This window comes from Phoca vitulina, unplaced genomic scaffold (genome assembly GCF_004348235.1).
Source record: "Phoca vitulina isolate PV1807 unplaced genomic scaffold, GSC_HSeal_1.0 scaffold10, whole genome shotgun sequence".
Taxonomy (NCBI): domain Eukaryota; kingdom Metazoa; phylum Chordata; class Mammalia; order Carnivora; family Phocidae; genus Phoca; species Phoca vitulina.
The window spans coordinates 47,426,733-47,438,883 of NW_022589713.1; the positions used below are offsets into that span (position 1 = coordinate 47,426,733).

At 47.8% G+C, this 12,151-nt stretch overlaps 1 protein-coding gene across 1 annotated transcript in view; it reads right to left on the minus strand.

Moving 5' to 3' along the window:
- The window catches only part of STAC (SH3 and cysteine rich domain), a 150,607-nt gene that overhangs the window by 83,396 nt on the left and 55,060 nt on the right, over positions 1–12,151 (minus strand). The window contains exon 2 of the mRNA XM_032409236.1: positions 7,358–7,637. Coding sequence (XP_032265127.1) covers positions 7,358–7,637 — 280 coding nt within the window. The remainder of the gene's footprint in view (positions 1–7,357; positions 7,638–12,151) is intronic.

Below are 12,151 nucleotides of genomic sequence, written 5' to 3' on the forward strand. Positions count from 1 at the left end.
ACTACCATTCTGTCCTCTACAGAAAAGTAGCAGTTAAGTTAGTGCTACTTTGAAGCAGTCAAAATACCAGAAGTGAACAATCCTCTCCGACAAAGCACTGAGGTCTGGGTACTGCATTTCAACATGGATACATACCATGACCCAAAGGAAAGGATCTATTTGAAACTTAAGAAAAAGCTTCTAGAGAGCATTTGTATTTTCTTATCTATTAGCTGTACAACTTCTAAAACAATTGTCTGGCTGAGTGATTGATGGCACCTCAGAGTTTTAATTCTATTCTGAGAATACACAGATTTGACATTTGCTTTTCAATATTCCCCTTGATTTCTGTTTGGCCTTTCCCATCAAGAGACAACTTCATTGGTGGGCAAACACTGCCTTGTCTTTTTAGTTTTATGTACATATGTATGAATGTGTGTATGATTTTTTTTTTTTTCTATTCAAGGTTTGGTTAAGGTTTTATGGCTTTTCTGAGCAATCAGATGAGGTCAGGAAACAGTTAAACTAGTGGTCAAACAAGAGCATAGCAGAAAGGTCCTGGACTCAGTGTAATGTAATATTTCCTCATCTTATAATGTTACCATATTACCATTCATTATGATAGTAACACAATGTTACTGGTACAATGCCAAGGTCCCTCTGCATTTTATATTCATTCATAATGGAGGATGTTTTTATACTGCATCTACGTTTACAGATGTCGTGATGCTGCTGGTGCCTTGTCCAGATCTGGTTTATCATGCTGATGTTGTGACTGTGGGCTGCTAATGGCTCACAGGTGCTTCTGTTCAGAGAATAAACCGTTCTGAAGACTGAGTGACAGGAGATACAGGCCGGCCCCCTCACCCCAAGGTGGGACTACTAGGTAATAGCAATCTGTGTCCCAGAGCTCCCCACGGGTGGTATCAGTTTGAAGCCAACTCCAACCGAGGGCACATCCTTGCTTGGCTCCTTCCCCTGCCTCTTCTGCTGAGAGCAGCAGAATCTGAATCCTCTCCTGAGGGCACGCCCCACAAAAAACCACTTTCACAAGCATCTCTATCTCAGGCTCTGTTTTAGGGATGCTGACCTGAAACAAAGTCATTATTACTTTCCTCTGTGGTTGCCACCTGGAGAGTTTGAAAGCGAATGATTCTTCGTGCAGTGACTCTGTAAGCAACTTGAAATTGTAAGCAATGAAATCCAGCTGTTTTGCTAAATATTTGTTTAGGAAATATGAGCCCATTTAACATGCTGTCTTCTAAGTGGATGCTAACTAAGAACATGTAGTTAATTTAAAAATCGTTATGGAAACAATGTATCTGACAGTAAATAGGATTGAGTCCTTTGGAAAAACCTCCTTAATTGATGGAGTAGACTCATACATTGAGTCAGTTATGTTAATAGTGCATGTTGGCTTGTTCAAGTCTCTGAAATTTCAAGGAGAGGCAGATTACCACAAGCAAATTCAATGCTCTCCTGAAATGAGGGTGCCATAGATGAAATACATTTAAGTTGATGTACAATGAAAAGGAGTCCCCACCCATAACAGTCCCCATCGCCAAGGCTTAAGGATTAGAAGAGTGGATCTGCTTGCTGGATAAAGGATGCCCATCAAGCCAGGAGGATTCTCCTAGCCTAAGACTGGGTCTTCAGTCCTCTTGACTCAAAGGCTGGGAATTCCAGCATTGGGGCTGAGGTACACCTAACTGTCTATTTGTCTCTCCATGGAAGTTTGGGTTGACCATCTTTGGCTTGCATAGCTAAGTTTTCTGGAAAGGGCCAGTCTAAGGAGGTTATCATAAGGGGTAGCCATGTCCTGGAGGCAAGATTAGACTTGCAGAAGAGCCTGCCACAGTGCCTGCTCAACCCAAGGGCCTGGGGGCCACATTGGTGGGGGAGGTGCAAATCCAAGGGGAAGGGCGAAGCTGGCAACAGGGAACGAGTTATAGAGTGAAAGAGCTGAGGAAATTAGAAACTTAGAGCCAGGGAATGAGACTGGGGTCCTAGTCTACTTTTCTTAGTCACTTTCTTGTGGCAAATGTGTAGCCTTTCCAGCTTTAGGGCTCAGGCAGTCAGGCGAGGAACAAATGTGAGGCTTGTCAACCGAACTCTGTGTGTCCATTCCAACTCAGAAATCCTAGACAGTGAGAATGCCAGATTCCTTTTATTTTTAAACAAACATCCATCATCTAGGAACCTCACACATGACTTTTGACTTTTCTTGGCCATCATTGTATAACCTTTGGTTCTCAATTGAAAGGAAAACAAAAACTGCTCTAATATATTTTCTAAAATGTCACTCTCAGGGGAGAGCAGCAGGTGGCCTTTCCCTAGAACTTGGGATATGAAGAAGAGCTGGGGCTTGAAGCAAGCAAATCTGCAGGTAATACCTGTGGAGACAGGAGGCTAAATTTGAAGAGCAAGGAAAGGGAAGGAGGGCAGATCAACTGTGCTCTGGGATCACCGACCAGCGTCACCCCTGCCTCCTTTCGGGAAGTTAGAACATTTGCCAGTCTCTGCTTCACACGTTGCTTGCTCTCTTCACCTCCTCTCCCCTTTCCTCCCACCTCACATAGAGCTCTTCACTAATTCTCCTTCCTCTTTCCTAGAAGGAGCCTGCTTGCTTTCCTTCACTTTCATCTTTGAAAAGAGCAGAGTGCCTGGCTGACTCTTTTTTCCCCTCTGTCTTTTTAAAGATAAAATGGCAACTAGGATATAAATTTAATTCTAATAAGGGGGAAGATATAGTAAGGTTCTCTTTAGCACAGGGCGCATCTTTTTTGTGATTTTCAAAATGGAGTCCTTCGAAATTGTGGCTGGTACTTGAGAAGTTTCTAAGCCCCCCGCTCCCCAGGATAATGATTGTGACGTTCCTCAGAGGCAAACTCATTTCTGTTACTCATTTTAAAAACACACGTTCCTTTGTCTTTTCACACTCGTCACAGTGAGATTTAAAATAGAGACACATCATCACCTATTTAAGGGTTATGAATAGCACTGCCTTGAAAAGGCCTGGTGGGAATTTATAGGGAATTGAAAGTGACGCAGCAGACTTGGAAGACAGCTAGGCAGACAGGAAAACGAGGTTGGAGGCCAAGCTGCCTCCATATCCTGAGCACGGGACATGAGACCCTCTTCCCGCCACGCTCACAGTCAGATTCGAGGCATCACTTCCAGATGGAGAAGTGGAGTGGAAGGGTGGGACAGCCCCAAGACTTGGTGCCATCTACCCAACAAAAAAGTTTCAATGATCCAGAGGTCACCCTCAGTACTGCGGTAGGTTGGATGATTGACCTCAACTTCACCCCTCCCGTACCCATGTCTTTTGCCAGGTGGCTCTGCAGTCCCTGCTATTGGAGGTGTAGTTCTCCACCCCTTGTCATGGGCTGGGCCTACCCACACTCTGGAGGAATGCCACCAGATGGGATAGCGTGTCACCTCCTATCTGAGACCTTAAAAGCTCGGTATGTTTCCCCTTGTCCTTGCCATGGGAGGAACACACCCCGGCTAGCCCACTTGTCCAAGGAAAGGGTAAGAGATGAGCAATAGAACATGTGATAGCAGCCCAACCCCAGCTGATCCAAGGAAGCCTGAGTAAGAGTCAAAGAAAGCTACTCTAAGTGCTGGGGCTCGAGAGCACTCGTTACCCAGCAATACTGTGGAATCGACGAGTGACACAAACACTGCTCTGAAATGGGGCTTGGTCACAGGAAGAGCGTGAATGACCGTGACTAGAAAGTGAGTGTGAATAGAATACGGTTTTCTAAAGATGAGGACAGTCCTTGTGTTTATGGTCGCTAGATGGGCAGACGTTGCTTCCCCGTTTGAACATCCCACCCCTTAACTGGGTCTTGGCCAGGGGTGAAGGGAACGACAAGATCCCGCCTTCCTGGCTGTACTGGAAACCACTGATACGTCCCAGTTCAGTGATGACAGACGTTGGCTTCTTTGGGAAGCACAAACATTTCAAAGACTATCAGATAATTAAGGAAGAAAAGACCTTCAGATGACCTCTGCCTGACACAAGTTAAACCACGCACTACTCACAAGGAAAGCCATTCATTCAGTCAAGTGCATGGCTTAAGTGGTTATATTCTCACTGAAATTTGCCTTTTAACTTTACCCCTTGTTCCCAACCCTCCCCTCTAAAGCCACATTGCATGAGTCTCTTAACTCTTCCAACATGGTACGTTCAAACACAGCCGCACATCCTAAATCTTTTCCACGCCAAACTCCCAGAGTTTCCTCATTCTTTTATTTTGACACACCACTCACCATTCTGATCACTCTCCTCCAGACACATACCTGCTTCTCCAGGTCCCTCATAAAATATGAAATGCAGAATTATAGACAATCCTTGACGTGCACCTAAAACATTGCCATGTACATGAGGGACTAATTACTTCTTGTTACCTGGATGTTATTTTTTTCCCATTATTTATGCCTATTAAGTTTAATTTCTTTTTCTGTAAAACTAATTCGGTTTATCCTCTGAATATATTTCTCTGCTTCAGGAGAGTAATGACTATTTTCTCCTCTAATAATGATGGTGATAATACCAACTCCAATGGGCTCATTGTACCAAGTACTCATGCCTGGTACTTCCCCTCTGCCAGTTCACTAATCCATTCAAAACCCCTGAGGGTGGTATTATCATCTCCATACAAAATGAGGACCCAGGCTCAGAGAAGGTGAGTCACTGGCACTCGGTCACACAGCTGCATGGGGTTCAAGTCCAGCCTGATTCCATGCACATGGTCTTTCTACTATCCTCAATCCCTTACATTGTTTTATCTGGAAAGGGAAAGGCTAATTATGTCATGGGAGTAGCCACAAGCAAAACATGGGTCAGCATTGTCCCCACTCTGTGCACTGAAGAGAAAGGTGCCTCTTTGCCCACTCTGAATGAAATGCCTCTCACCATGTGACATGACACAGCCATCAGCTGTGTGAAAGCCATCAGAGTGCCACAATCACATGATTGGCATCAAAGCCAGGATGGAAAGGAATCAACAGAGGCCAGTCCTGTGATCTTCAACCAGAGTTTTCTTCTACTGTTGTGGTGGACACTGTCGATGCTCTGCCCAGATACCCCTACTGCGTGTGCACAGGCAGAGGGATGGCCCCCTAAAGGTGTCCACCTCTTAATCCCCGGAACCAAAGAACATGTTATGTTACAAAGCAAGGGGAAATTGAAGTTGCAGAAGGGAGTAAGGTTGCTAATCAGGTGGCCTTGAGATGGAAAGATTATCCAGGTGGGTGTAGGAGGGAGAGTCAGGACCAGAGAGAAGGTGGTGTGAGAAAGATGCAACCTGCCATTACAACTTTGAACACAGAAGGGGCCACAAGCCAAGGTGGGGGCCGTCTGTAGAAGCTGGAGAAGGCAAGAACGTATATTCTCCCTTAGAACCTCCAGGAAGGAATGGAGCTCCTGACGCCCTGATTTTAGCCCAGTGAGACCCACTGTGCACTTTCAACGTCCAGAAGTATAAGATAATGAATCTGTGTTGTTTGAACCCATTAAGTTTGTGATACTCAGTTACAGTAGCAAAAAGCCACTAATACACCGGAGGTGTGTGTACTGGCTGCTAATGACTCACAGCTACCCCTTTCTCCAGAAAATTGCCTTCAACAGAACATGAGCCACTTGGCCCAGGGGGTTCTGAAAGGGCCTCCGTCGTGGGAGGAGGAGGGAGGCCCACAGAGAGTAGGCTACGAAAGGCTGGCCTCAAGGAAGGACCAGCTGTGCGACCCATGCGCCAGCGCTCCTCCAGAGCTGGCTGAAGTAAGACGCCCACTGAGACCACTTTTGTATTCAGCAACTTCCCTGCCCCAATCCGCTTCCTCCCTCTCCCTTCTCCTGAGAGCGCCCCCTCAACCCATCACGTGCACCCAACTCCCCTCTCAGGCTGTGCTTCTAGGGAATCTGGCCCGAGACAACAGTCAGCCTCAGAAGAGATGCCAGGCTATAGGAAGCTGGTCCTGGAGGGGAAACGGGGGGGCTGGATGGTGTGTGTCAGGCATGTGTCAGGGTAGAGGAGCTAGAAGACGAGACTAGAGGGCATACCGGCTTTTCCCCGGAGCGTTGCTGGGCCCTGGGCCCAGCTTGATCTTAAAAGTGTCCTTCCCTGAAGCATTCACGCCAAGCCGGACGCTGTGGCATCCGGGCTGTGAGCGGGCGCCACAAGGTGGGGAAGGCCTCAGGGTGCTTCCAGGCGCTCCAGGAATTCGATGGGCTACACTTCTGGAGGGTCAGCACCATCTCGGGAAGACAGTCCACATCTGGATCTGGATCAGCCCTGCATTTTTCATTTTTCAACCTCATTTCCAGTCGTGATACCCTTAAACTTCTCCTAACCAGGGGTTGGGGTGGAGGGGTGGGGGGGGGGGTTTACATCCTCACGCCCCCTGAGAGCAAACACAGGCCTGTGTTCTGTGGCCACTGGTCAATTACCAGGATTTAGTGCTGCTCTTGAAACAACTGGTTTAAACTCACTCTGAATCCCACCCAAACTGCTTTTATGATTTCCTCCATCTGTTTGGTCACTGGGTTCCTGACACTGGAGAGGCAGAAGAGTATGAACTGTGGAAGTTCTGTGCGGGTGGCTCTGAATGGCCTACTTTTTCCTTGTAGCTGGGACATTTTATGGATCATTCTCTTCATCTGGGCACAACCCCTAAGACTCTCAGGCTGCCCCCATTTCTCTGAGGTACCATGAGTGAGTCCGTGCCTGGTCCAGACTTGTAATGGTGGCTCAATCACCTTTCCTGCCCGGTTCAGTGCCTCCCCCAGAATCATCCCCCCCACGCCTGTCTGTCCGGGTCATTCCCCTATAGTTCACCCAGCCACAGACTCCCTCTGCAGGCTACCCCAGAAAGACAGTGCCATGCGCCCTGTAGTGGATGCTGTGACGTGTCACTCAGGTCCCCCCGCGGTACCGAAGTGTTCCGTGCCCACCTGCCCAGCGTCTTGGTTGCCTCCCACTGATTCCCTCTCTGCCCACTGCCCTTGGCTGAAAAGAGCTGCTATGTCCAGGATTATGCCCTCTCCCCAGGGGCTGCCTATACACAGTGAGAGGTGAGGCAGGGCTACAAAGGCCCAGACCTCTAGCCTCAATGCAGATGACTGTCCAGGGCCCTTGGGGGATTAGCTGAAGGTGCAACTGTATCACCATCCAACTTCTCCCTCTGCCCAGTCCTGCTTTCCCTTCCCTGTGCACAACGATCGTTCTCCAGAACATTCCCGAACAACCTGCCCTCATGTACATCTCTGAGGCTCAGAATCTGTCCTGGGGCCTGGACTCGGGCTACACCACTCTCCCTTGTCCTTCCCGGGGGTGCGGGGACCTGGAGGTAGGGGTGGGGGAGGCCTTACCCACGATCATGTGGTTGCAGACATCACAGAAAGTGGGCTTCTTGAAGATATGCTCCTGAAAGGCGTGGGCCTTGCTGCCAGCCCCTGGGTACAGGCCGGTCCTGGTGGGTGTGGATGTCAGGCTTCCAGAGGTGGGGAGTGGGCTGGAGCTGGGGCTGACCTCAGCCAGCATGTCCCCCTGCAGCTTCACGTCACTGTTGGTTCGCTGGAAGAAGTTGTCAGCGCTTTTGCTCCGTAAACTCTTGGTCTTGAAAGAAAGTGATCGTTTTAGTTTCTGGAGCTGCAATGCAATGACAGAACACTCTCTTACGATCGATCATGCAGACTCATGCTTGGGGGGTGAGGTCTGCTCCAGGCACTGCACTGTTCCAGCTGACACCCTCCGCCCCAAGGAGGCTCACAAATGTCCCTGTGTGGGTGGGCAAGGTCAATGCCTAAAGGGTATGTGGCAGTCCCTTCTCCATCCCGTGCTGAGCCAGACTGCCCAGAGAGGCCCCAAGGTGCCTTTGCTTCTGCCCCTGCTCCTCCTCCCCGCCTCCTTGAGGTCCTACCAATGTGCTGTCAAAGTGTCCCATGACACTGAACTTTTGACACCATTTGCCTTCTGAATCGGAATCATTGGAAATATTAGGTGAATGACCTTCTGGGCTCAATGGCTGTGTCTGCCATGCCAGAGCCTCTGCCAGTCTTTCTCTCTGATGGTCACTTAGCAGCTACTTGTCTCTATACATGGCAAAGCAGAAGAGGCCACTGTCTGCCTCGAATCCATCTGGGTGAACTATCCACAGAACGGGAACCAGAAACTCTCAAGCCTGCTTGGGTCTGAAGCATATGGATGAGTAATATGTGTGGATGTGTGTGTGTTTGCGGAGGACACGGCGTGGGATTACTTGTTTGACTTTCTCTGCTCTTCTCCCTGCCTTGCTGCTTGTTTTCGGCCATGGCAAACTGGATCATTTCTCCTTTGCCTTGGAACTTATGAAGAATTAAAACCTGGGTTTGGAGAACTAATTACTGAAAGGTCTGGGTTTGGTGCGGTCTGCACCACCAATCCAGCCTTACTGGAGCTAGCAGGGTCTTTTGGAAATACAGATGTGAGCATGTGAGCCTGATGGTTAAATCCTTCACAAGGTTTCCTTTGTTCTTAAATCTAAAGAAAAGCTCCTTGTCATGGGCTCCAGGGACTGGCAGCTTCTGGGTCCCCATGACAGCTTGTAGCAACGTGTACCTTGCTCTGTCCACGCCAGCTACAGTGGCCCTTTGAAAGTCTGTGGTATTTACTATGCTTTCTCACTGCCACCCCTTTTGTGCATACTTCTCCCTTTGCCCAGATAAAGGAATAAAGCACTTAGTAGCTGCATGACCTGCAACAGGTCACTTTACCTTCAAGGTAGTTTCCTTTTGTCATTGACTATCCATGGGGACTCTGCCTGTCGTCTGGAATGTCTTTGACCCAAAGTTGCAGACAAAAAGGAGCTAAGCACACGAGTCTAATAAAGGCCCCGATCAAGTGTAGTCAAACACCTCTCCAGGACGCATAAGATGAGCTGATCTGGCCTTGCCGAGCCGCGTCACCTCTGCGTCAACCCTCCAACCTCTTCCTCGGAAGACCAGGAAGATGTGGTCTTTTGTGCTTGGGGTAGACTGCAAAAAAGCTATAATTTTCCTCCATTTCCCTTCCCCATTCACCTCTGCAATGTAACTTTGCAGCCCCACCCATCAAAGGTAGCATGTTTCCACACTCCTTGGATCTTGTTGGTTTGGGGAACTTGACCAGTAAAAGGTGCCAGAAGAAATTTTAAGCCAGTTCCAAGCCCAGACCTCAAGATGCCTTGCATGCTTTGTCCTCCCTCTTGGAAACCTGCCAAACTGCCTTATGAACCAACCCAATGTAGCCTGAAGGATGATGAGAGACACACAGTCCAGTCACCTCCCATCACATGAGTAAGACCACCGAAGCAGGGCTACCCTGTTTCCCTGCAGGGAATATAAGGGTCTAGAAGAGACCAGAAGAACTGTCGAGCTGAGTCCCATCCAAATCGTCAGCCCACAGAACCATCAACTAAAGAGATGACTGGTGTTTGAAACCATTAAGTTGGGTATCTATTGTGTGTACACAGCAATACATCGCTTCTCCCCACCTTCCTGCCATGTGCTGGATTTTACTTCTTTCCCCCTGTGAGGTTGGCTGTGGCTGTGTGAAGCCAGCTCCCCACTTCAGGGAGCCATCTGGGGAGGAGGCCTTGTTGGGGCCCTCTAGAGGAGCTCCACTTAGCCAGCGATGAGGCATCATTAGCCAGAGACCAGCAACACCCTATATTTAAAGGTCAGAAACAGTGGGTTGGCCAAGAACACTGTCTCTTTCCCTTTGCCCTATGGCCCAAACCCACCAGAGGCGCTATAGCCACCAAAGAAGGAAGAGAAGGAGGTGCTGGTGAGTTATTTTGGTGTTGTTCATTACTGTACCATAACCTAGCCTATCCTGACTGATATAGGGGAGCAGGGTCATGCATCCTTGGGAGCCCTGCATTTATTGTGAAGAGGACCCTCCATCTCCAGCAAAGCTAAGTGAGAGCGGGCATGAGACAGCACTCACTGAGACAGAGCCACACCAGGGTGAGGGCCAGAAAGCCATAAAGGAGAAGAACAGACCTTCCTTACTTCGCATCCTTCCAGTTATTGCCTGGGCTGGTGCTGGAGGAAGGGGGGTTTAAATAGATAAGACTAGAGTTTTACTGTGGACAGATTTTAGTAAAGTGACCAGGAAGTTAAGGAATCTGCTAAGATTTTGTCGTGGGCTTGGCAACCCAGGGCGAGGGTGCTTTATCAGAGCAAATATCATCATATAGAAAAATAAAATCCTGTCATGGAGTTCAGATGGTTCAATAAATTGGCTACTCTTGTCTCAGAAGCGGAACAAAAGCATCTATCCTAATTATAATAATAGCAGGTGCATCCCCAGGTGACCCTTCTTCATTTTCCCAACCATCCAGTGAAGACACTGTTGTTTTACTCCTGTAGAAATGGCTGAGGGAGGTTAAGGGACTTGCCCAAGGTCACACAGCTCACGTGAGTCAAGCCCAGGGTTCAGAATTAAATTTACCTTCCTTTAAGCCCCCATTCTTCACATTGGCAGTGATGGACAGGTGATGGAGAGGGAATGGAGGAGAGCTTACCCTTCACCCTCGGGGGGACAGAACTACTTTTGGCAGACAGTGAGAGCGGGAAAGAATGTGCAGTGAGAAAGCAAATCTGCTTTTTGGGGAGCTATTTCCCTTATTTTATATATTTCAAATTTCTTAAAAATAATAAAGGAGCATAGCTGTTTATCAAAGGGGAGCAGCAGACTTCCTTTTAAGGCTCCTCTGACAGACTCCGTGGACTCTGTTGCTAGGCCAGGGAAGGTCATGGGGTGCTGCCTACGTACGTCCAGTCTGGTCTCCCTCCTGTGCTCGTGTGCTTTATTTCTGCCTTCAGAAACTTCCATATATGGTATTCTGTGTTCCTTTGAAGTTTAGCATGATGCCAAGACACCTGTAGCATTTTCCTTGTCCTGTGGGATGTGGCTGGAAACTGTGTCAGACTTTCAGAGCCTGCCTGCCTACAGAGTTGGAGAATTTGCCTTGGAAGCCAATGTAACATTTCTTATTCAAGTGGGTAGCTTAAAAGAAAGGCCTACAAGTTAAACAAAGTCTGAGCAGTGAGCTCAAAGGAACACACTTTCTCTAATTATTCCCCAAAGAGTAGAGGCCAGATGGGAACATATAAAATACAGAAATAGAAGCAAACCCTGATAATAGCAGATGTCACAAAATGATTATCTTCCAGACAACATTGGCACAACCCAACTCCATTTTTTTTATAATAATAATGGGAGAAGGAACATACATTCTCAAGTACTTTGCCATGTGCTAGAAACTGCTCTATACATTTTAATTCATGTAATCATCCTGGTGATCTGATGAGTAAGAGATCATTCATTCATTCAATAATTCATTTAATAAATATTTATTGTGTCACTACTATGAGCCAGGCATTGGCCTTGGCTTTGGGGTTATAGCAGTGGAAAAAAGTAAAATCCTTCCCCTTAAGGTTTTAAGGTCTAGTGGGTGGAGATAGAAAGTAAATAAATAATAAAAGATGTATATAATATAAATTTGGGTAAGGATAAGAGACATGAAGGAAATAAAACTGGAGCCAGGCTTTAGAAAGTGACAAGGAAGGCTTCTCTGACCGGTCACATTGGAGCAGAGACACATGAGAAGTGAGGGCATGAGCTACTTTGGAGAAGAACAATTTGGGTAGTGGGGGAAACTACAGGCAAAGGCCCTGACAAGGTGGGTGTGCCTGGGGCAGAAAGTTGAAGGAGAAAAGGGGCAGAGAAGTCAAGGGTCAGCTTTATGCCAGGCCTTGCAGGCCATGGCAAGGGCCTTGGAATTTATCCTAATGGTGATGGTTTTGAGCAGAGAATTTTATTTTATTTATTTTTTTATTTTTTATTTTTTTAAAGATTTTATTTATTTATTTGACAGAGAGAGAGACAGCGAGAGAGGGAACACAAGCAGGGGGAGTGGGAAAGGGAGAAGCAGGCTTCCTGCCGAGCCGGGAGCCCGATGCGGGACTCGATCCCGGGACTCCAGGATCATGACCTGAGCCGAAGGCAGTCGCTTAACCAACTGAGCCACCCAGGCGCCCCGAGCAGAGAATTTTAAAAGGGTTCCTCTGGCTGCTCTGTGGAAAACAGACTACAGGAGGGCAAGATGGAAGCCAGGAGACAAGTTGGAGACTCTTGCA